This window comes from Babylonia areolata, chromosome 1 (assembly GCF_041734735.1).
Source record: "Babylonia areolata isolate BAREFJ2019XMU chromosome 1, ASM4173473v1, whole genome shotgun sequence".
Taxonomy (NCBI): Eukaryota; Metazoa; Mollusca; class Gastropoda; order Neogastropoda; family Buccinidae; genus Babylonia; species Babylonia areolata.
The window spans coordinates 26,128,082-26,154,021 of record NC_134876.1 but is presented as its reverse complement, the minus strand read 5'-3'; the positions used below and the strand labels follow the sequence as shown (position 1 = coordinate 26,154,021).

The 25,940-nt window shown below is 44.3% G+C and overlaps 1 protein-coding gene across 1 annotated transcript in view; it reads left to right on the top strand.

Annotated features, from left to right (window-relative positions):
• Positions 1 to 21,915, top strand: part of LOC143297665 (voltage-dependent calcium channel gamma-5 subunit-like) — an 89,872-nt gene extending 67,957 nt beyond the window's left edge. The window contains exons 4-5 of the mRNA XM_076610485.1: positions 14,394 to 14,715; positions 21,834 to 21,915. Of these exons, the coding sequence (XP_076466600.1) occupies positions 14,394 to 14,715; positions 21,834 to 21,915 (404 nt within the window). The remainder of the gene's footprint in view (positions 1 to 14,393; positions 14,716 to 21,833) is intronic.
• The last annotated feature ends 4,025 nt before the right edge of the window (positions 21,916 to 25,940 follow it).

The window sequence follows — 25,940 nt, the reverse complement described above, 5'->3', positions numbered from 1 at the left end:
TGTTCCCAAAACTCGTCTTGTTTCCTGACCACTTCAAAGGAAAGGCATCAGCTGTGTTTTTCATGAAAGGAACTAATCAATCACCAAATCAAAACAAAAACAAAAAAAATGTAATCCAGTGTAATCCTAGAAAGATTCCACCCGAGAGCAAACTGGGTCAAAACCTGGAAGACACTGAGACTGTCATTGTGTCAAATTAAACGTGACTGCTTCAGGCTGGTGGATCCGCATCGCTGTTGATAAGCAAACCGAATCCAACACTCATTGCCCACAGTGTGTGGGGACAGCATCCGAGGAGTGTTGGACGGGTGGTGTGATACCCGGGGACAGCACCCGAGGAGTGGTGGACGGGTGGTGTGATACCTGGGGACAGCACCCGAGGAGTGGTGGACGGGTGGTGTGATACCTGGGGACAGCACCCGAGGAGTGGTGGACGGGTGGTGTGATACCTGGGGACAGCACCCGAGGAGTGGTGGTGTGATACCTGGGAACAGCACCCGAGGAGTGGTGGACGGGTGGTGTGATACCTGGGGACAGCACCCGAGGAGTGGTGGACGGGTGGTGTGATACCTAGGGACAGCACCTGGGGAGTGGTGGACGGGTGGTGTGATACCTGGGGACAGCACCCGAGGAGTGGTGGACGGGTGGTGTGATACCTGGGGACAGCACCCGAGGAGTGGTGGACGGGTGGTGTGATACCTGGGGACAGCACCCGAGGAGTGGTGGACGGGTGGTGTGATACCTAGGGACAGCACCCGAGGAGTGGTGGACGGGTGGTGTGATACCTGGGGACAGCACCCGAGGAGTGGTGGACGGGTGGTGTGATACCTGGGGACAGCACCTGGGGAGTGGTGGACGGGTGGTGTGATACCTGGGGACAGCACCCGAGGAGTGGTGGACGGGTGGTGTGATACCTAGGGACAGCACCTGAGGAGTGTTGGACGGGTGGTGTGATACCTGGGGACAGCACCCGAGGAGTGGTGGACGGGTGGTGTGATACCTGGGGACAGCACCCGAGGAGTGGTGGTGTGATACCTGGGAACAGCACCCGAGGAGTGGTGGACGGGTGGTGTGATACCTAGGGACAGCACCTGGGGAGTGGTGGACGGGTGGTGTGATACCTGGGGACAGCACCCGAGGAGTGTTGGACGGGTGGTGTGATACCTGGGGACAGCACCCGAGGAGTGGTGGACGGGTGGAGTGATACCTGGGGACAGCACCCGGGTAGTGGTGGACGGGTGGTGTGATACCTGGGGACAGCATCCGAGGAGTGTTGGACGGGTGGTGTGATACCTGGGGACAGAAGACCAGCTGACACCACCAGAGGAGAGGTGGACGGGTGGTGTGATACCTGGGGACAGCACCCGAGGAGTGTTGGACGGGTGGTGTGATACATGGGGACAGCACCCGAGGAGTGGTGGACGGGTGGTGTGATACCTGGGGACAGAAGACCAGCTGACACCACCAGAGGAGAGGTGGACGGGTGGTGTTCCACAAGGAATCGAGTGTCCATAGGTTCGAGACCCGGGATGTTCACTTCCACCCTCTCCACCACACCTGGAGCGGTGGTATGGGTGCTAGTCATTCAGAGGAGACGATAAACCGAGGCCCCTTGTCAATTGACAACAAAAAATGTTCCACCTGGCAAAATTAATGGAGAGAATCCTCCATGATGGTAAAATCACATTCAATTGCAATCAGACAGTACAAATACAATACAATGAACAACGCAACGCAACGAAAGAGAATACAAAAGAATACAACAGAATAGATTAGAATACAGTACAATACAATACAATACAATACTATAACGCAACACAAAGCAACGCAACGCAACGCAACAGAACAGACAACAGTACAATACAATACAATACAATACAATACAATACCTGATGGACTGACGTCCATGGTCAACGCTGAAGACATCAGTACAGTGACTGTGAATTAGAGGACGCAGCCCAAGGACAGACGTCAGTACAGTACTGTGAAGGACGCAGCCCAAGGACAGACGTCAGTACAGTACTGTGAAGGACGCAGCCCAAGGACAGACGTCAGTACAGTGACTGTGAAGGACGCAGCCCAAGGACAGACGTCAGTACAGTACTGTGAAGGACGCAGCCCAAGGACAGACGTCAGTACAGTACTGTGAAGGACGCAGCTCAAGGACAGACGTCAGTACAGTACTGTGAAGGACGCAGCCCAAGGACAGACGTCAGTACAGTACTGTGAAGGACGCAGCCCAAGGACAGACGTCAGTACAGTGACTGTGAAGGACGCAGCTCAAGGACAGACGTCAGTATAGTGACTGTGAAGGACGCAGCTCAAGGACAGACGTCAGTACAGTGACTGTGAAGGACGCAGCCCAAGGACAGACGTCAGTACAGTACTGTGAAGGACGCAGCTCAAGGACAGACGTCAGTACAGTACTGTGAAGGACGCAGCCCAAGGACAGACGTCAGTACTGTGAAGGACGCAGCCCAAGGACAGACGTCAGTACAGTACTGTGAAGGACGCATCCCAAGGACAGACGTCAATACAGTACTGTGAAGGACGCAGCTCAAGGACAGACGTCAGTACAATGACTGTGAAGGACGCAACCCAAGGACAGACGTCAGTACAGTGACTGTGAAGAAGAGGACACAGCCCAAGGACAGACGTCAGTACAGTACTGTGAAGGACGCAGCCCAAGGACAGACGGCAGTACAGTACTGTGAAGGACGCAGCCCAAGGACAGACGCCAGTACAGTACTGTGAAAGACGCAGCCCAAGGACAGACGTCAGTACAGTGACTGTGAAGGACGCAGCCCAAGGACAGACGTCAGTACAGTACTGTGAAGGACGCAGCCCAAGGACAGACGTCAGTACAGTACTGTGAAAGACGCAGCCCAAGGACAGACGTCAGTACAGTGACTGTGAAGAAGAGGACGCAGCCCAAGGACAGACGTCAGTACAGTGACTGTAAAAGACGCAGCCCAAGGACAGGCGTCAGTACAACACAATACAGCAATGCAACTCAACGCAACACAACACAACACAATATAGCAATGCAACTCATCTCAACGCAACCCAACACAACACAATACAGCAATGCAACTCAACTCAACGCAACGCAACGCAACACAACACAATATAGCAATGCAACTCAACTCAACACAACACAACATAACACAACACAATACAGCGATGCAACGCAATGCAACCCAATACAATACAGCAATGCAACTCAACGCATTGCAACACAACACAATACAGCAATGCAATGCAATATAATGCAATACAATACAGTGCAATGCAGTGCAATACAATACAATACAATACCATACAATACAGCAATACAACGCAACGCAATGCAACGCAACGCAACACAAGTTACTGTCACTGACAACGTCCCGGCAGCATCACAGTAAGGTCAGAGTACGGTATTTGTGGACAGGGGTTCGGGTCTGGAGAGAGGGGAGTGGCGATGGATGCCGTGAATAACCCCCCCAGAAAGAAAGAAGGAAAGACAGACAGACAATAACAAAAACGCAACAGAAATAAGGGGAAAAGAAGAGACAACAAGAACAAGAAAGAAGACAGACCTTAAAGAGCTTACTGCGCCAGACATGCCAGGCAATCTATGGCCTACGATATCAGAATCGGTGCGACAAGGGAAGCCTCGTGTGCCTGAAATACATCCTTCCTACCAGAAGCGCAGAGCCCTTCCAATCCCATCACCACTACTTCCTCGTGTTCCAAGAGACACAGACAGACAGACAGACACGGGAAGCTTCCACTGATATCACAGACTCTATTCTCGGCCTTCATCCCACACAAATGTCAAAGGGAATGCAAGAAGCTGCTTCCTTGACTTGAACACAACGACTTACATACCTACATTTATGTAAAGACTTCCTTCGCCATCATGTCCTGTGCCTGTACTGTGGCGAAATGTCAGGAGGAAACAGACAAGAAATGTGAAGGTGTGGTGTGTATTACCGCAGATAATAAATCAACGCTAGCTGGGAGAGGGGTGGGAGAAGGGGAGGGGGTCATTGGACGGGATGACTGCCTGCTGGATTCGGTACGGGGCGCGAACGATGTGGGTTTCCTGTTGTTGCCTCCTGAAGGAGCGTCACCCGAGACAACAATCACCAACCACGTCCTTCTACCCGGCTCCTTCCCCCAACCCCCTGTCCCTCCCTCCCCCTCCCCTTCCCCTATTTTCTCCTCAACCCTCGCCCCTTCAGACCCCTGGTCCGTGACTGCATGAGGCGATCATTGCAGCACTGAGTTCGTCACAGAGAAACAATGTTCCTGTGTGTGTGGAAGTTACCATGGAGTTAGGAACACTCTTAACGATCAGTAATACAATACAGTGCTGCTCAGTTGTTCATACACACCGCGTGTCTTCCCGTCCCCCCGTCTTGTTGTTTGTTGCTGTTGTTGTTGTCCTCGTTGTTTGTTGTTGGTTTTTCCTTCTTTTTTGACTCACTTGTGTAATGTTTTAACCCGGTGTTCGGTTGTGTCTGTGTGTGTGTGTGTGTGTGTGTCTGTGTGTCCGTGGTAAACTTTAACATTGCCATTTTCTCTGCAAGTACTTTGTCAGTTGACACCAAATTTGGCATAACAATAGGGAAAATTCAGTTCTTTCCAGTCATCTTGTTTAAAACAATATTGCACCTCTGGGATGGGCACAAAAAAAATAATATAAAAAAAGCTAAATTATATGCAAACTGAATTTACTGTTATATATATATATATATATATATATATATATATGTGTGTGTGTGTGTGTGTGTGTGTGTGTGTGTTTGTTTTTTGTTTTGTTTTTGTTTTGTTTTTTTGTTGTTGTTTTTAATTCTCTAAACTTGGCACTTTGATATGATATTCTGACACAACAACAAGAACAGTCATTTTTATCATTTTTTGTTCAAACAGGAACTTCTTTTGTTAAGCATGGAAGTTATATTTATTCTGCATGTCTTTGCAAATAGTAAAAAAGGGAAATTAATCTGTAATTAATGCTAGGGGGCTTAATTTGCTTTAAACTGATCTTTCTCATCTTAAACATTACATTTTGAAATTATACTCTACACATAAAAAGCTTGTGTGTTTTACTCTTAGTGTACAAGGCTTTCACTATGTTCATTCGTCCAAGTGGTCTTTTTCGGAAAATACTAAAATCAGTACGACGAGTGAACTTTGTAGATCTATTGGCTGAGCCCTGAAGGTCATGGGCAAAAATCAATTACGACAACATATTTATACATATTCAAAGCGCGTGCTCATATTCTTCGCGAATGTGAACGATGCCATTTTGTTTCAAGTTGTTGACTTGCCCGTTCAATTCTATATTCAATCGACAATACACGATAACATGTGATGGAAAGTTGGAGAAGGAGACCGTTAAATATTTATTCAGAGAATGATATGTGAACGCCTCATCACTTACTGGATTATGCCCCAAACTGCCATAAAAATATCTACAGAATCAGTCAGAATTCACAGTTAAAAATAATAAACCATGAGAGTTGAATTGATGAAGCGTAAAAATTTCCAGTCTTGACTTTTTTTCAAAATAAAGTCCTTTTCACTTCATACGACGTTTAGAAGTACTCGTACTTGGCTCTACATGTTATTAGTTTAACAAAATACTCAATTTTCATATCAACTTTAAAACTATAAAACTAGAATGAACATAAAAGAGAAATTGAATCGACCGTGTCAACCAGGTGTAACTTGTACATCTATCTAGATCCAGAGGAAACGGCTAAATGTTGCAGTGTGATTGCGGCGATAGCCACGTCTCCTTTACCGCGGACTTAAAAAGAATTTTTAATTGCCCTTAAAAAATAAAAAAAATTAATGCACCAGATACACCAGAATAATATGATTTAAACAGCGTTCTCACAGCGAATACCGCAATCGATTTATCGCCCTTTAAAAGAGCATGTTTAAATATTATATTTTTGAACGTCAGTTAAGGAGCCATGTTAGAGTAATGGGTAAGACAGTTTCTTCTCACCCGAACACGCGGGGTTCGAATCTGCCGTTAGGACTTTTTTTTTCTTTTTTTCTTTTTCGTTTAACCCGAAGCTTTATAATAACAAATACAGAACACATTAATTTTTTAACGATTAGATTTTTTTTTAAGTGTATCACAAGTGAGTCTTTAAGGCCTTGCCTCTCTCGTTTTTTTTGTGGTTTTTTTGTTTGTTTGTTTGTTTTTTGTTTGTTTTTTTCTGTTGTTATTGTTGTTGTTGTTATTGTTGCTGTTGTTGTTGTTGTTGCTGTTATTGTTGCTGTTGTTGTCGTCGTTGTTTGTTGTTGGTTTTCCCTTCTTTTTTTTTCTTCTTTTTTTTTTTTTTTTTTTTTTTTTTTTTTTTTTTTTTTTGTTTTGTTTGTTTTTGGTTGTTGTTTTTTGTTGTTGTTGTTGGTTTTTGTTTGTTTGTTTTTTGTTTGTTTGATTTGTTTTGTTATGTTGTTGTTGTTGTTTTGTTGTTGTTGCTCCTGCTGCTGTTGTTGTTGTGGCCGTTTTGCTTTTGTTTTATAATTATGTTGCTTCGTTGTTGTTGTTTGTGAGAGACGGCGCTAGGGTGGGAGTGGAGTGCGTGATGTCTGGGTATTTTGCTTGATTTCTTTTTCCTAATTTGGTCTCTTTTTTCATAGATGATTTTCTGCTCGTTCTCATCTTGACTCTGCTGACTCAATGAACACAGGATAGATCTGAACACTCAGACACGTTCAATGAGGTGGCAATGGGCAGTGGGGAGACACTTGTGTATGTACCCACGAGAGACAGACACAGACAAACGGAGAAAGAGAGAGAGAGGGGGGGCGGGGGAGAGAAAGCAGAGAAAGGGGTGGAAGGGAGAGAGAGAGAGCGTTGCCGGCCATCTTCAGGGTTTATTGGGTTTTTGTTTTGTTTTGGGCTGGGTTTTTTTTTCACCCCCATTTCTCACTGGGAACCTGTCAGTACTAATCTCCACGTTTTCCAGTCAGGAACTGAAGCCCTCTTTAACTAGTTACAGCCCGGTGTTCCAGTTTATTCGTACACCCGTCGGTTTTTAGCCCGGGGTCAAATCTGACTCCCCAGACTAACCCCGCGGTCTATGTAAAATGGTCTGGAGTGACCATCGGAGGTAAACTTTACCTGGTCAGAACTGATACCTCTGTCTGGATTTTACCCCCCTGCAAATGGATGCGGGGATCATTCTAGGCTCGCTGGAAATGGTCCCCTTGGGGTAGATTGGCACCAGGTAGAACCAGTTCAGGTTATCAAAGCAGAACAACGTTCACTTCCGTTGAACTGTAATGGAGAGGGTGTAGGGGGGTCAGTAAAGTTTGGCCCGCAACGACACCCCCCCTCACAACCTTCCTTCCCCCTCTTTTTTTCTTTGTTAGCTTCATCAAGCACATGGAGTGTTGGCCTAATGGTAACGCGTCCACCTTGGAAGCGAAATAAATTGAGCGCACTGGTTCCAATCCCACAGTCGCAACTACTCTCTCCCCCTCCACTAGACTTTGAGTGGTGGTCTGGACGCTAGTCATTTGGATTAGACGATAAACCGAGGTCCCGTATGCAGCATGCAGTTAGCGCACGCGAAAGATTCCACGGCAACAAAAGGGTCGTCCCTGGCAAAATTCTGTAGAAAACCCCACTTCAATAGGAAAACATGAAATTGCAGGCAGACAAAAATGCCAAAATAATGCGTGGCGCTCTCAGTGTAGCGACGCGCTCTTCCTAGGGGAGAGCAGCCCGAATTTCACACAGAGAAATCTGTTGTGACAAAAAGTGTGATACAATACAATATAATACAATGCAATGCAATACAGTACAATGCAATGCAATGCAATGCAGTGCAGTGCAATGCAGTACAGTGTGGGTCATTCCATCAAAGGGGGTGTGGGAGGGTTCCACATTGATTTGCCACATAATGACCCCAGGGGATCATTCCAGCCAGCCCAGACTGACTCCACGGTAGAAACCAGCGAGGGCGGGTGTGTGTGTGTGTGTGGGGGGGGGGGGGGGGTGTTACTTGAGGCAGTGACAGCAGGACTTGCGTGTGTGGGGAGGGGAGAGGCAAGCCTTCAGAGGCACGAGGTGACAGGAAAAACTAACAACAAAAATCAGACCACAAGGTGATACACATAGCTTTGTCTCCCCCAACCCTGGTATAATGAAGACAGTCTCAATGCATTAGCTGGTCGTTTCAGCACCTTTCGCTCCCACTTTCCAAGCCTGAGTGTAATGCGCTCTGCGTGAAAATGAAGGAAAAAGACCTTTTTTTTTTTTTTTTAAAGAAGATGTTTTTAATCAGTCAAAAAGAAAATAAAGCAAGCGGGAGTTTCAGATCACAAAACTGTTCCTATTTTTCCCCGGTTGTCATTGATTGGGACTCAGTTTGAAGGGGCATCAATACAACATTAAAGCCTTCAGCTAGAACCAGCATATCTTTAAAGCTGTTAAACGTAGATGCTTATCGTTTCTGTCAAACACTTTTTAGATCTCCCGCTGTCATTTTATGTTACATGGAATAATGTACGAGTAGTTCTAGCCATATGGTATGGCTTCGACAGAGGCAGCGATCTTTCTTTTCTTTTTCTTTCTTTTTTTTTTTTTTGTTTTTTTGTTTTGTTTTGTTTTGTTTTTTATAGAAAGCAGATAACGTTTATTACAAAAATCATCAAGAAAAAAAAAAAAGGTCACATGTGTCAGACACAAGGAAACCTTCCAGATGATGTAATTACAGAGGCAGCGATCGATTGTTCGAGCACCATGATGATACTGCACTTCATCTGCTTGCATGAGCACATTCCTGGCTTACACACAAATCCAACTGTCAGGCTTTGTGACACACAGGGTTCGAGTGGTGGTCTGGTCATTCCTTGTGACACACACAGGGTTTGAGTGGTGGTCTGGTCATGCCTTGTGACACACAGGGTTTGAGTGGTAGTCTGGGCATGCCTTGTGACACACACAGGGTTTGAGTGGTGGTCTGGTCATGCTTTGTGACACACGGGGTTCAAGTGGTGGTCTGGTCATGCCTTGTGACACACACAGGGTTTGAGTGGTGGTCTGGTCATGCCTTGTGACACACATGGTTTGAGTGGTAGTCTGGTCATTCCTTGTGACACACATGGTTTGAGTGGTGGTCTGGTCATACCTTGTGACACACACACAGGGTTTGAGTGGTGGTCTGGTCATGCCTTGTGACACACACACAGGGTTTGAGTGGTGGTCTGGTCACGCCTTGTGACACACACAGGGTTTGAGTGGTGATCTGGTCATGCCTTGTGACACACATGGTTTGAGTGGTGGTCTGGTCATACCTTGTGACACACACACAGAGTTTGAGTGGTGGTCTGGTCATACCTTGTGACACACACACAGGGTTTGAGTGGTGGTCTGGTCATGCCTTGTGACACATAAACAAGGTTTGAGTGGTGGTCTGGTCATGCCTTGTGACACACACACAGGGTTTGAGTGGTGGTCTGGTCATACCTTGTGACACACACACAGGGTTTGAGTGGTGGTCTGGTCATGCCTTGTGACACACAGGGTTTGAGTGGTGGTCTGGTCATGCCTTGTGACACACACACAAGGTTTGAGTGGTGGTCTGGTCATGCCTTGTGACACACATGGTTTGAGTGGTGGTCTGGTCATACCTTGTGACACACACACAGGGTTTGAGTGGTGATCTGGTCATGCCTTGAGAGACACAAAAAAGGACTTTGAGTGCTGGTCCTCAGGATACATAACACGCACGCACTGGGTAAAGCACTCACTGCCCAACCCTTCCTGACGGGAACAAAAAGTAAAAAAAAATAATAATAATAAAAATAAAATAAATTAAAATAGTGGAACAGAGAAAAGCCATCCTTCCTCCTGCCCTTTCCTTGCCAACCCCCCCCCCCCCCCTCCTCCATCCTCACGCCCCCTCCCCCCACGTCCCCTCCCCCACCCCCACCCCCACCCTCATCCCTGGCTTCAGAACCTGTCGAGTGTGATCTGCTGACTGTCAGCAGGTGGGAGTGTGGGGGGGGGGTGATCCGCTTTATCGAGTTATGGCCCGGGCTTTGGGAGCAGAAAAAGGGTTGTGCGACGTGGAGATGGGCCAGTAAGGACAGCAGAAATGGAAGATGGAATGGAACGTCGCCAAGTAGCGGATGATTTGCCTACTCTGCCTTCGATCCGTCAGGCTCCAAGAAGAGGGGGGAAAAAACCAGAAACAAAAACCCACAGAAAACGAAAAGAAAAATGTCCTGAACGCATTAGCTGGCAGCAATTCCTCATTCCATTTCACGTGGCGATGGGTGAGTCACTCCGCCAATGTGTGAAAACAGCCCAAATAAATAAGTCTCAAAACAAAACAAAAAAAAAAGTAAAAAGAAAACAACATATTTTTTTTCTTTTCTCATGGAACCCTGTCCAGTGCAGAATGAAAATGACACTGGCAGCATCTTTATCAAAAGACCACAAAAACTGCTTTGTCTTTGCGAGTTAGAGTTACAGCCTCTCTGTCTCTTTCTCTACTTCTCTTTCTCTCACGGTCTGTCTATCCGTCCGAGTCTGTCTCTCTGTCTCTATCACTATCTCTCTGTCTCTGTCTCTGACTCTGTCTGTCTGTCTGTCTGTCTGTCTGTCTCTCTCTCTCTCTCTCTCTCTCTCTCTCTCTCTTTCTCCCTCAAGGAGAGATTGGAAAAAATAATTATACCAGCCTAAAAACTTAGTCCTTGAATAATGCTTAAAATATTAATCCTCAAATAAAAACGTTTGAATTTTTAGTAACATTCTGAGTTCTAAATTTTCGGTTCTCTGTCTCTGTCTCTCTGTCTCTGTCTCTGTCTCTGTCTCTCTCTCTCTCTCTCTCTCTCTCTCTCTCTCTCTCTCTCTCTCTCTCTCTCTCTCTCTCTAACAACCCGTAAGTAGTTTTCAAGCTAGGATCTTACTGTATTGTGTCCGGTTTTGAAAGACCCAGAGAGTCTTCTTTGAGTCCAGAGCATTGATGGTTTCTCCCTGCGCTTCCAGGAAGCAATCCAGACATTGAATGTACACAGTGGGCGATGGAAACCTCTCAGACGCTTTCCTGAATGCAGCACTGGTACATTATTTACATTGATGTCGCCGATACAGTTTCCTGCATCATCATCTAGTTTGCTTTACACCCCCCCTTCCGTATGACCCTGAACAGCCCTGACATTTCTGCCGCTGAGTGGCCGTCTTGGTGCCGTTCTTTCCGATCCACAAACGCACTCGCCGGAGAAAGCACTCACTTCCTTCATCCACGTCAAGAGAGAAAAAGAGAGTGGCGGGGTTAGTCTTCTGTCTGTTACCTCAGCTAGCTACTTGACTGCCCACCTCAGTCACAATGTTGTGAGTTCTGATGAGGGACATCCACAGTGAACCTTGCCGTTCTCCCTATCCATCTGTGTGGTGTTGTGTTGTCAGTGCTGTCACCTCCTCCTTTCTTCACTCCTTTTCTTCTCCCTCCTTTCTTCACTCCTTTTCTTCTCCCTCCTTTCTTCACTCCTTTTCCTCCCCCTCCTTTCTTCACTCCTTTTCTTCTCCCTCCTTTCTTCACTCCTTTTCTTCTCCCTCCTTTCTTCACTCCTTTTCCTCCTCCTTTCTTCACTTTTTTTCCTCCTCCTTTCTTCACTCCTTTTCCTCCTCCTTTTTTTACTCCTTTTCCTCCTCCTTTCTTCACTCCTTTTCCTCCTCCTTTCTTCACTCCTTTTCTTCTCCCTCCTTTCTTCACTCCTTTTCCTCCTCCTTTCTTCACTCCTTTTCCTCCTTTCTTCACTTTTTTTCCTCCTCCTTTCTTCAGTCCTTTTCCTCCTCCTTTCTTCACTCCTTTTCCTCCTCCTTTCTTCACTTTTTTTCCTCCTCCTTTCTTCACTTTTTTTCCTCCTTATTTCTTCACTCCTTTTCCTCCTCCTTTCTTCACTCCTTTTCTTCTCCCTCCTTTCTTCACTCCTTTTCTTCTCCCTCCTTTCTTCACTCCTTTTCCTCCTCCTTTCTTCACTCCTTTTCCTCCTTTCTTCACTCCTTTTCTTCTCCCTCCTTTCTTCACTCCTTTTCTTCTCCCTCCTTTCTTCACTCCTTTCTTCTCCCTCCTTTCTTCACTCCTTTTCCTCCTCCTTTCTTCACTCCTTTTCTTCTCCCTCCTTTCTTCACTCCTTTTCTTCTCCCTCCTTTCTTCACTCCTTTTCCTCTCCCTCCTTTCTTCACTCCTTTTCTTCTCCCTCCTTTCTTCACTCCTTTTCCTCCTCCTTTCTTCACTCCTTTTCTTCTCCCTCCTTTCTTCACTCCTTTCTTCTCCCTCCTTTCTTCACTCCTTTTCCTCCTCCTTTCTTCACTCCTTTTCCTCCTCCTTTCTTCACTCCTTTTCTTCTCCCTCCTTTCTTCACTCCTTTTCCTACTCCTTTTCCTCCTCCTTTCTTCACTCCTTTTCCTCCTCCTTTCTTCACTTTTTTTCCTCCTTATTTCTTCACTCCTTTTCCTCCTCCTTTCTTCACTCCTTTTCTTCTCCCTCCTTTCTTCACTCCTTTTCTTCTCCCTCCTTTCTTCACTCCTTTTCTTCTCCCTCCTTTCTTCACTCCTTTTCTTCTCCCTCCTTTCTTCACTCCTTTTCCTCCTCCTTTCTTCACTCCTTTTCTTCTCCCTCCTTTCTTCACTCCTTTTCCTCCTCCTTTCTTCACTCCTTTTCTTCTCCCTCCTTTCTTCACTCCTTTTCTTCTCCCTTTCTTCACTCCTTTTCTTCTCCCTCCTTTCTTCACTCCTTTTCTTCTCCCTCCTTTCTTCACTCCTTTTCCTCCTCCTTTCTTCACTCCTTATCTTCTCCCTCCTTTCTTCACTCCTTTCTTCTCCCTCCTTTCTTCACTCCTTTTCCTCCTCCTTTCTTCACTCCTTTCTTCTCCCTCCTTTCTTCACTCCTTTTCCTCCTCCTTTCTTCACTCCTTTTCCTCCTCCTTTCTTCACTCCTTTTCTTCTCCCTCCTTTCTTCACTCCTTTTCCTACTCCTTTTCCTCCTCCTTTCTTCACTCCTTTTCCTCCTCCTTTCTTCACTTTTTTTCCTCCTTATTTCTTCACTCCTTTTCCTCCTCCTTTCTTCACTCCTTTTCCTCCTCCTTTCTTCACTCCTTTTCTTCTCCCTCCTTTCTTCACTCCTTTTCTTCTCCCTCCTTTCTTCACTCCTTTTCTTCTCCCTCCTTTCTTCACTCCTTTTCTTCTCCCTCCTTTCTTCACTCCTTTTCCTCCTCCTTTCTTCACTCCTTTTCTTCTCCCTCCTTTCTTCACTCCTTTTCCTCCTCCTTTCTTCACTCCTTTTCTTCTCCCTCCTTTCTTCACTCCTTTTCTTCTCCCTTTCTTCACTCCTTTTCTTCTCCCTCCTTTCTTCACTCCTTTTCTTCTCCCTCCTTTCTTCACTCCTTTTCCTCCTCCTTTCTTCACTCCTTATCTTCTCCCTCCTTTCTTCACTGCTTTTCTTCTCCCTCCTTTCTTCACTCCTTTTCCTCCTCCTTTCTTCACTCCTTTTCTTCTCCCTCCTTTCTTCACTCCTTTTCCTCCTCCTTTCTTCACTCCTTTTCTTCTCCCTCCTTTCTTCACTCCTTTTCCTCCTCCTTTCTTCACTCCTTTTCTTCTCCATCCTTTCTTCACTCCTTTTCCTCCTCCTTTTTTTACTCCTTTTCTTTTCCCTCTTTTGTTCTTTCTATGACTACCAGGTTCCTGTTCTTTCTGTGACTATCAAGTTCTTGTTATCTTGTTCTTTCTATGACTATCAAGTTCTTGTTATCTTATTCTTTCTGTGACTATCAAGTTCTTGTTTACTTTTGTTCTTTCTGTGACTGTCAGGTAACTTGTTCTCTTTTGTTCTTTCTATGACTATCAAGTTATTGTTCTTTTGTTCTTTCTATGACTATCAAGTTATTGTTCTTTTGTTCTTTCTATGACTATCAGGTTCTTGTTTTCTTTTGTTCTTTCTGTGACTATCAAGTTCTTGTTCTCTTTTGTTCTTTTTATTCTAGTGTTCTAGTGCTTCACCTTCATGCTTTCTCTGTGTCTTTGTCTGTCTATACACTCTGTCAGTTTGTCCTCAACTTAAACTGTGCATTATTTCGATTACTGGCATGTTCCTTGTGTAGCCTACTGTGTAACCTTGCCACGTACATCGTCGTCATGTATTGTTTGCATTTCGTCTGCTGTTTTTTTGTTTTTTTTTGTTGTTGTTGTTTTTATTATTCCAATGTGACCCCATGGGAACATTGTGGGATAATTCTTGACTTATTTGTATCTGATCCTTTACTTTCTTTACACAGTGCAGCTGATGAACTGGACACGGTTCTTTTCACTCAAAGTTCTCGTTCTCATCACTGCCCCCCCCCCCCCCTTCCCCCTTTCATCCTCCCAGGTCTCTCTCTCGCCGTGGGTGTCGTGCTCTTCATCTCGGCCATCTACGACGAGCTAGGCTACCACTCACAGTCTGCCGAGTCCAGCGAGTTCAGCTACTCCTACGGCTGGTCCTTCTACGTGGCTGGCAGCGCCTTCGTGTCGTCAGAGCTGGCCGCCGTCATGTGTGTGACGTTGTACCTACGTCATCACGCGCGCGTGCGCGACATGGTGCGCATCATCCCCGGGCTTGAGGAGAGGATAGAGGAGGAGAGAGAGGGGGCTGACAGGGACAGGGGGGAGAGGGAGGGCGTGGAGAGGGACAGGGGAGGGGACAGGCTGAGGTTTGATCATGATGATGTTGTGGGTGATGAGGATGATGAGGTGGTGGGGAAGGGACACAGCTGTGTCCGGTGTGGGGTGTGTTGATGTGGGGGATGTTTTGATGACGATCATGATGATGATGATGGTGATGATGATGAGGAGGAGGTGGTGGTGGTGGGGAAGGGACACAGCTGTGGATGTTTTGAAGACGACGACGACGACGATGATGATGATGATGATGATGAGGTGGGGGAGGGGCATGTGTCCGGTGTGGTGTGTGTTGATGTGGGGGGTGTTTTGAAGACGGGAAGGAAGTGGTTTTGTTACAGTTTATGTTCTTCTTGTGTTGTTGTTGTTGTTGTTTTTGCTGCTGCTGCTGCTCGCTCAAAATTGTTGATGACGATGGTTCATAAAATCATGCGCACAGCCAAAGACCTGACTGAGTGTGTGTGATTGGACACCGTGAGTGCCTGTGTGTGTGTGTGTGTGTGTGTGTGTGTGTGTGTGTGTGTGTGTGTGTGTGTGTGTGTGTGTGTGTGTGTGTGTTGGTGATCATGATGATGCCTATCTTTCCCATTATCGTTAAGGACATTATAACTTGAGTGAATAAGTATGGCGGCGAAAGTGTTTGTCATTGACTGTGCTTTTATCGTTTATTTCAGTCAATATGACTTGCTGGGTTTTGGGGGGGTTTGTTTGTTTGTTTGTCTGTGTGTGTGTGTGTGTGTGTGCGTGTGCGTGTGTGCGTGTGTGCCAGTGTGTGTCTGTCTGTCTGTCAGTCTGTGTGTGAAACAGGAAGAAAGGGAGAGAGAGAATGAGAGAGACAGAGACAGACAGACAGACAGAGACACACAAAGACAGAGACAGAGAGTGACATGGAAGAATGAAGCTTTTTCGGATTGATACCTGACAATATGAACTGTTTGTGTCAAGCTGCTTTTGTTGTTGCTGCAGCGACAGCCGTTGTTAATCGTAATAAAGATGATAATGTTGATGACTATCGTAGTGACCCTGATGATGATTACTGTCATGATAATAAGGACATGATTAGGATGCTGGTCTTTTATCTATTATTGTATTATTGTTATCTCTGTTACATTGAATTTCCACACATGCACAAACTCGGATGATGTTTGGGAGGCAGGAGAGAGAGGGGGGGGGGGACAAGACAAGACAAGACAAGACAAGACAAGTCAAGACGAAATTCTTTGTTTTCGAGGATGATAGATAAGCACTAACGCGCTTTTGTTTCAACCAGTCCCCGCCCTGAAACAGGGTCTACACTACACAATATTACATTATATATATATATATATATATATATATATATATATATCTGTGTGCGTGTGTGTGTGTGTGTGTGTGTGTGTGTGTGTGTGTGTGTGTGTGACAGATAGGCAGACAGACAGACAGCCAGTGTATGAAACATACAAAGCAACGTATCTGTTTCTATGAATCATTTTACCACGGAGAAAAGCAATATGATTCCTTGTACTATATTTCATAGCTTTGGATATTGTTTAATTTTCGAGTTGTTGTGTGGCCCTGTATTCATGTGTGTGTGTGTGTGTGTGTGTGTGTGTGTGTGTGTGTGTGTGTGTGTGTGTGTGTGTGTGTGTGTGCGTGCGTGTGTGTGTGTGTGTGTGTGTGTGTGTTTTGTTTGTTTATTGAACGATGTTTGTTTATTCTTTAAAAGTCTGTTTTCATACTTTTATTTTCATCCTCTCTCTGTTTCTGTCTCTCTATCTCTCTGTGGCTGTCTGTCAGTCTCTCCGTCTCTCTGTCTCCCTCTACGCGACTATGTTTCTGTTTGTCTGTCTGTCTCACTCTCTCTCCCTCTCGTCCTCTCTCTGGCTCTCTCTCTCCTGTCATATGATTTATTATAGAAGTGTCTTTTAACAGTGTGTGTGTTTGTGTGTGTGTGTGTGCGAGCGCGCGCGCGCGCGAATTCGAATGTGTGTGAGAGATCGCTTACATGTGCGCCTGTGTGCGTACGCACGTGAGTGTGTGTTCATAAAAAAGAATGAAAACAACATATCGAAACAAACAAAAGAAGCAAACATGAAGATAAGTGTGTAAATGAATGAGTGAGTGAATGAATGAATGAGTAGATAAATAAGAAATAAATAAACACATAAATAAATAAAAGTTCAACAGAGCGTGGATATGTGTGATTCTTACATAAAACCGGTTGTCTTTTTTTGACAGCAAACCTGTGTCCTTCCTTTTTATTTTTTATTCTTCCTTTTGTAATACTTTCAATTCAATATTGTACGTATTATGGTGTTCATCAACTGTATCGATGATGTGGTTGTTACTGAAGTGACATTAAAATCTATAACTCTAAAAGTCAGTGTTCGTTGTCTTTTTTTTTTGTTGTCTTTTTTTTTTGTTTTTTTGCTCTCTCTCTCTCTCTCTCTCTCTCTCTCTCTCTCTCTCTCTCTGACTCTTTTTTTTTAGTCTCTGTGTTTGCCTGTCTGTCTGACTCCCCCCCCTTTCTCTATCACACACACACACACACACACACAGAGAGAGAGAGAGAGAGAGAGAGAGAGTCGATTATTGTCGTCAATAGGGGCTCAGTGTGTGCCGGTGGCGTCCTGCATTTGTTAGAACACAACAGACACGACTTAACACTTTGTATGTCAGAACACAACAGACACGACTTAACACTTTGTATGTCAGAACACAACAGACACGACTTAACACTTTGTATGTCAGAACACAACAGACACTACTGAACAGTACCTGTGTTCATATGGAAGACACTGAACACTACCCAAGTCACTCAGCATCTTACATCCAAACTTCCTAAGGGCTGCTGGCATTGACACTGCAACAGGCGGACCTGGTATGGCTGTAGGCCTACATGGCGGACTAACTCGGAATGAGGCGAACCTGGTACTGATGATGGCTGTTGGCCTACATGGCGGACTAACTCGGAATGACGCGAACCTGGTATGGCTGTTGGCCTACATGGCGGACTAACTCGGAATGACGCGAACCTGGTATGGCTGTTGGCCTACATGGCGGACTAACTCGGAATGAGGCGAACCTGGTATGGCAGTAGGCCTACATGGCGGACTAACTTGGAATGAAGCGAACCTGGTATGGCTGTTGGACTACATGGCGGACTAACTCGGAATGAGGCAAATCTGGTATGGCTGTTGGCCTACATGGCGGACTAACTCGGAATGAGGCGAACCTGGTATGGCTGTTGGCCTACATGGCGGACTAACTCGGAATGAGGCGAACCTGGTATGGCAGTAGGCCTACATGGCGGACTAACCCAGAATGAGGCGAACCTGGTATGGCTGTAGGCCTACATGGCGGGCTAACTCGGAATGAAGCGAACCTGGTATGGCTGTTGGACTACATGGCGGCCTAACTCGGAATGAGGTGAACCTGGTATGGCTGTAGGCCATAGGCCTACATGGCGGACTAACTCGGAATGAAGCGAACCTGGTATGGCTGTTGGACTACATGGCGGACTAACTCGTAATGAGGCAAATCTGGTATGGTTGTTGGCCTACATGGCGGACTAACTCGGAATGAGGCGAACCTGGTATGGCTGTAGGCCTACATGGCGGACTAACTCGGAATGAGGCGAACCTGGTATGGCAGTAGGTCTGTGGCGGACTAACTCGGAATAAGGCGAACCTGGTATGGCTGTAGGGCTACATGGCAGACTAACTCGGAATGAGTGGTGTGGGAGTAATGCCACCGAAATAGTGCAGATCACGGGACAGCAAAAACAACAACAACACACCAGAAAACTTTGAACACTTCAAACTTTTCATTTCTAACACCTGACTGCACAGCAGCATGTCTCACTCATAGTTGGCAAAGAGTTTTCCGGTAGCCAGAAACTGGTGTAACACATGCATAGGTATGAAAAAGTTGTGTGTTTTTGTTGTTGGTGGTGTTTGTTTTTTTGTTTGTTTTGTTTTGTTTTGTTTTGTTTTTTGTTTTGTTTTTTTGTTTGCTTGTTTTTTGTTGTTGTTTTTGTTGTTGTTGTTGTTGTTGTTTTTAATGTCCAACACTGAATTAACTAAAAGATTTTCTTAAACGGTTCAGTCACCAAATTTCTCAGATAAAAGACTCAGTTAGAAACGAAAGAGATGAACAGTCAGGAAAGAGAATGCTGCTGCGAACAAATTTCACAACTTCCACGTAGCTTGACAACTGAATGGAATATGACACATCGACACATGCTGTCCAGTGGCTGGCTTCCACACATGTGCCTTCACATCAACATGCCATGACTTGGACTGACTGTATGAACCTCCCACAAGAAAAGGAAAATGGGATGGAGATCCCAGAGCGGCATGAAGCAAGGCACAGCCCCCAGCTGCGGAAACACACAATTAAAATAACGTGGATGTACTTCCCTGGACATACAACATTCACATGAAATCAGCCAGCCAACAAACCATCTGGCAGTATCAGTATCAGTATCAGTAGCTCAAGGAGGCGTCACTGCGTTCGGACAAATCCATATACGCTACACCACATCTGCCAAGCAGATGCCTGACCAGCAGCGTAACCCAACGCGCTTAGTCGATCAGGCCTTGGCAGTGCAACAATAAGGAACTGATCACCATGTACAAGGAACACATGAACACCCTGAAGAAGATCGGCTATTGCCTCAAGAACCCTCAACGACAACAGTTATACCTGGCAGAATTCTGTATTTTGGGTAATCCACTCTGTTGTAATACACACACACACACACACACACACACACACACACACACACACACACACGTGTGTGTGTGTGTGTGTGTGAGCGTGTGTGTGTGCGTGTGTGTGTGTGTGTGTGTGTGTGTGTGTGTGTGTGTGTGTGTGACAGTGTGTGTTCGTTCTTTAATTTAGCGTCTTTTCACTATCAGTGATATTAGACGGGGGAAAAAAACAACGGGGGAGGGACAGGGAGGCGGGGGGCGGGGAGGGGGGGCGTGGGACGGGAGAGGGATGAATAAAACAGAAAAGGTAGAAAACTACCAAAATTGCATAACTAACATGCAATTACAATTAACAATAACAATTCAATAATGATAACAATAATCAGAAATCATTAACACAATTCTGAAGTACATGAAAGGAATGAAGAAATAGGGCTATGAACTAATGCCTGTGAAAGTTCGACAATAAGAACCTCATCAGAAATAATTTTCCAAAAATCATCTGCAAATAGTTATTCTCTTTGAAATTCTTGGGCAAGAAGGTACGTGACTGCTGACAGTGAAACAAACAATGATGCAAGCTGAACTGCTTATCACAGATGCATGTAACATTTTTACTATACTTTGTCTTCAGCGCATCAAGTTTTATACGGAAGAAAGTAGAGGTTACTAATCTTGTATAGCAAGCTGATGGATTCGGTATCTTTTCTTTAATAATATTCTCGGGGAATAATGTCCCTGTATGTTTTTAAAACTTTTCCTTCCATCGGTTATGAAATTGACCCCATGCTGATTTTTCTAACAAAGTGTATGCCTCTTTTACGGAAAGACGGGCATGTATTTCTGTAGACTTTTCTGAATCTTGTGCTCCTCTTTTAGCTGCTTTATCAGGAGTTTAATTGCCATGAATGCCCACATGAGAAGGCACCCAACAACAACTGACCTCAGTCCCTTTAATCCTCAAACAATGCACCAAATGATTAGCCTCAATAACTAAGTCAGGTCTTGTTTCAAGGCTACATAATTCTAGAGCATAAAGCACTGATTTGGAATCGACAAAGAATGCTATTTTCAAGAAAACTATTTGGTGGCTCACTAAGTAGTTCAGAGCTTGTATAATAGCAATTAGCTCAGCCGTGAATATGGAAAGGTGTTTTCCAATAATTTTTCAACTTTAAAGGCAGGATATAGAAGGCCGCACCAGCATTTTTGTCATCAAGAACAGATCCATCTGTAAATATATGGAGATGATTCTGATATTTTCCTGCTATATGAATTCTGGCAGAACTTGTCGTGATATTGATGTTTTCTTCCTTTTTTGTTTCAGAATAACTAATATCAAAGTCTGCTTTCAACATTTCCCAAAAAGGAACAGGAGTATGATGTGGTTTTGCAGCTAATTCTTTCATGTTAACATCAGATTCTTTTAACAAATTTGAAACGTAAGTTGTAACTGTTTCTTGAGGTGAAATGGCTTTAGCTCTTGTAGGAAAATCAGTGTCAGACCTTACTGCCAGTTCATCAGCTATGAAATTTTTTGTCATTGGAGTGTATCTCACAGCGAATTTAAGTGAAGAATTCCGGCTGTTTCGTATGTTTCCTGGTTGGATGCATGAGAGGGCACTCCGAGGGCAATTTTGATAGTCTTACAATCTACACTTTGAATCTTTTGTAATAGACATTTAGGTGCACTGAAAAATATTTCTTGTGCATAGGCTATCTTAGATCTTACAAGGGCCATGGAAAGATGAATCAATGTTTTTGTATCCATTCCCCAGGGTAAGCGGCTTATAATTTTCATAAAATTGATACATTTCCTTGCCTTTGTTAAGATGTAATCAAAGTGAATGTTCCATGTCAGCTTTGAAGTAAGATAAACACCTAAAAACTTCACCACCTGTTTATAATCAATGACGTCACCAAGTAACCTAAAAATGGGTATGCTAGATGGGTTACCACCTGAATTAAACAACATCATACATGTTTTTTCAGTCGACAAAGCTAGACCATTTTCAAACATATAGTTACCAAGGTTATCAAGATCAGATTGATACAAACGACGTATGATACAAACAACGACGACAGTGTGTGTGCGTGCGTGTATGTGTGTGTGTGCGCGCGTGTGTGTGCGCGTGTCTGTCTCACAGTGTGTGTGTGTGTGTGTGTGTGTGTGTGTGTGTGTGTGTGTGTGTGTGTGTGTGTTCATTGTGATTGCGAGAGAAACGGCAGTAACCCCAATCAAACGCGAGAGCGAGCGACTGAGAGCGAGCCAGCACAAGGGAGCTAACCAGTTCAGATTTTAATCGAACTATTGCTGGATTAATTACCTTCCTCCGTTGTTTCGATGATTAAAATTCGCTTGTCGGTGCTCTCTCTCCCTCTCTCGGTGTGTGTGTGTGTGTGTGTGTGTGTGTGTGATCAGCTGAGAGCACGAAAGCAAGCTTGTTCAACAGGGGCTATGCCGAAGTTGACAGCAGTGAGGGAGTGAAGGCCCCGTGGGAGGTACGGGGCACTCTGAAGCAGAAGGGAAGCTGAACAACAGAGCAGTACTCAGCTCTTCTCACTCACTTCGGCCCCAGGGCTTGGTTGCATGAGGCGATCTTTGCAGCACTAAGTTTACCTTGAGCTAAGAATGTTCATAACTATAATATTGAATTTACCGAGGAGTTAGGAACATCTTTAACGATAAGCAAACTTAACGCTGCTCTAAATTCGGTCATGCAGCCCACACCAGCTGCTGCACACATATCCGCCAGTTCGTGAGAAGAGCGACAATGATACATGATAGGACACGCAGACTGGAGAGACTGTTCAGCCCATGTCTGATCTCCCTTGTCTTCATCCAATCCTAGCCAGTCTGTTGACTGTGGCCTCGTCTGGCACTGTTGTCACTTGCAAGAGCGGATGTCTAGCACTGGGGAAGTATACATCATTTTGTTCTGCTTGGAATCCATGCGATTTTTTATGCATTCAACGTTGGAGTATGAACTACATCAGTATCTGAGTTTCTTCCACGTTTCTACACAATTTGAAAGGTGTAGCCTAGTCCCACTATTGTTGTTGTTGTTTTAATTTATAACCATATCTATTTGTTAGACTGTTCATTTTGACATCAAACATAATTTTGCGGTTATAGAAACCATGTGTAAATTCATAAACCTCAATTAAAATAAATTCTTCTATAATGTATACTAGGCAGTTTCAGAATTTTCAGTCTTTCTTATACTTTTTATCTTGGGACCCTCAAATATATTTTGCAGCTCTTCTTAAGACACCGCTGTTTAGTTTTTTTTATTGTTGTTTTTGTTGTTGTTGTTTTACCAGTTGTGGGCTCCAAACACAATTTGCAAATTCTATATGAGACCTACAAAGGCAATAAACAAAAGTCATATTGTACCAGCATGAAGGTATTCATACGATCTAATCAGACCCAAGATTTTATTTGCTTTGTTCCCAACAAAAACACCATGACCTAAACGACCTGTCCTCCACTCTTGACTCCCTCTGCAGGAGCTAGGCTGTCGTCCTACAATGGATTCCCTCTCACTGCAATGTGCTGGGCAGTGACACTGCTGACTCCCTCTGAAGGAGCCAGGCTGTCGTCCTACAATGGATTCCCTCTCACTGCAATGTGCTGGGCAATGAGACTGCTGACTCCCTCTGAAGGAGCCAGGCTGTCGTCCTACAATGGATTCCCTCTCACTGCAATGTGCTGGGCAATGAGACTGCTGACTCCCTCTGAAGGAGCCAGGCTGTCGTCCTACAATGGATTCCCTCTCACTGCAATGTGCCGGGCAATGAGACTGCTGACTCCGTCTGCAGGAGCCAGGCTGTCGTCCAACAATGGATTCCCTCTCACTGCAGTGTGCTGGGCAATGAGACTGCTGACTCCCTCTGAAGGAGCCAGGCTGTCGTCCTACAATGGATTCCCTCTCACTGCAGTGTGCTGGGCAGTGACACTGCTGACTCCCTGGCGAAGGTAGGCACTACACAAATACAGGTGGATAGGTTCACCAGCTATCCTGAGGGAAAGACCATGACCATCATCAAGGTCAAGCAAAAGAAGAGATGAATGCAACAGCATCACACCACAAAAGGACAGACCCCTACTACCTGCTGACAAGATGGGAACATGTGTCAGTGTTTAGACTGACAGGCCACAACTGCCTAAATGACCACATATACACTCGATTCCACATTGGTCAATCAGCATGGTGCCCCTGTGGGACTGACAGCCAGACAACAAACCACCTGCTGCAGTCCTGCCCCCTCCATGAGGTGCTCAGGAAGAGGTACTGGCCCGACCCAACTCCAGTTAAAATGGAGCCAGATTTTGATGTAGATGAACGGTAAGGCAAAACCATCCAAGGAAATCCACCAACTGACAAAATACAATGTCTGTAATGTGTACTTTTGTCAGCATTTCTACTTTTGTCATGTCTAACACTTTTTCAACGCATTTCTACTTTTGTCATGTCTAACACTTTTTCAACGCATTTCTACTTTTGTCATGTCTCACACTTTAAATGCATTTCTACTTTTGTCATGTCTAACACTTTAAATGCATTTCTAAGCTATTTCTCATCATTATTTCCAACCACATTTCCATGTTTCCTTTGGATGCTGTCTATTATTTTAATATAAAATTTTTAAAAAAAAGGAAAAAAAGGCTGTGACCAGATGAGCATCATGAAGTGACTTGATGATATCAGCAGTTTCCATTCCTGTTTAATAATGACCACAGACCTCTTCTCCAAGTGATTTGCCGCAGTAATTGTTGTGCATGAGACCACCTAAAAATAACATTACAGTTCACATCAACAAAGTGTCAGTGTGTATACATATTTGCCACCCATGTTTAATGTTTTCATCAGTTGTAATGACGGAAACAACTACTGAATGATTAAAGCATGGGACTTTCAATCTAAGGCTCTTGGGTTCAAATCCCAGTGACAGTGCCTGGTGGGTAAAAGGTTAGGGTTGAGATTTTTTTCAATCTCCCACGTCAACAGATGTGCAGACTTGCACGTGCCTGAAGCCCCTTCATGTGTACACGCATACAGAAGATCAAATACGCATGTTAAAGATCCGATAATCCATGTCGGTGTTCGGTGGAATATGGAAGCAATAATATACCTGCATGCAACCCCAACCTCCAACCCCTCTGAAAATGGAGTATGACTGTCTACGCTGTATGGGTAAAAATGGCCATGCATACTCATGTATACGAATGAATATGATAGTCACAGTCCACGAACAAGGAAGATCAGTTTTGATAACAAAAGAGAAAGCCACTCCCTCTTCTATGTACCATTTTCATCTGTTTTCTTCTCTTTGTTTTAAATCAATAGTGTAAATCTATAAGTAAGGTTTACGCACAGCAAGAATTTTGCACACATGTATTCCTGTACATGTGTGTTAATAAATTGAGCAGTATGAGATTTGTAATAGAAATGATGATTCCAGAAGAAATCCAAACAAAACATACACTACGCAACTAAATAATACGACAAACATAGCAAAATCATGTGAAAATGAAAAAGACTTTGGAGTCACTTTTGACGTAAATCTTTCATTTGACCTACACATTCATAATGTCTGCATAAACGAAGCAAATCAAATGACTGAAATAATCAAAAGAATGTTTATTTATTTTGACTGTGATATTTTTGTAAAACTACATAAAGCTCTGGTGCAACCACACTTGGAGAATAGAAACTGTGTGGTGTTCTTATCTGAAGCGACTATCTGTTGCCATTGAGAGGGTGCAGAGAAAAGCCACAAAGCTTGTATATGAATGTAGGCACATGACTTACATTGACTGATTAACTTATTTAACAAAATTATTGTCCCTTAAGGGTAGTAGGATACTTAGTGATCTCACTGAGACATATAAACCATTCATTGGTCATGTTGATGTGTCTTGGGATCAGTTCACTGCGCCTCAGTACAGTTCCACAAGAAATACTGATGGAAAAATGTTTGTACAAAGTTCAAATACTAATAAAAGAAAGTTTTGCTCCAGTAATCGAGGTACTAATGTATGGAATAAACTGCCACCTCATCTAAAGCAAGCACCATCTGCTAACACATTCAAGAATCAAATGAACATTTCTACAAAACTTTCAATGATTTTTACAGTTTGATAAATTTTAAAAAAAAACAACTGTAAATGAAGCATTGAACTGACAAAATCTCTACCAAGATATGTTATGAAACAAAGAAGGGACTGTTTAAAAGCTTCAAGCTTACTTTGTCCCTATCCTCCTCCTCCTAATAAAAACTTGTGATTTCTGGTGCATGTTAAATGAGAGTCCAGTAGTTTTCAATCAAATGGGCCTACTATGTGCATGAGAGCAAGAGAGGAAATGTCAATAACTGTCTTGAACTATTAAACAAATATGTTGCTTTTGAATTCTGTATTTTATTTATCCTATTCAAATTCCATTCTACCATGTAAAAAAGTGTTTTCCATTTACTAACTTATTACTAATATTTTGGGGGTTTTTTTTATAAAAAGTCAGCCAGTCAGTCTTACACTCCAATTATTTACAAATTGA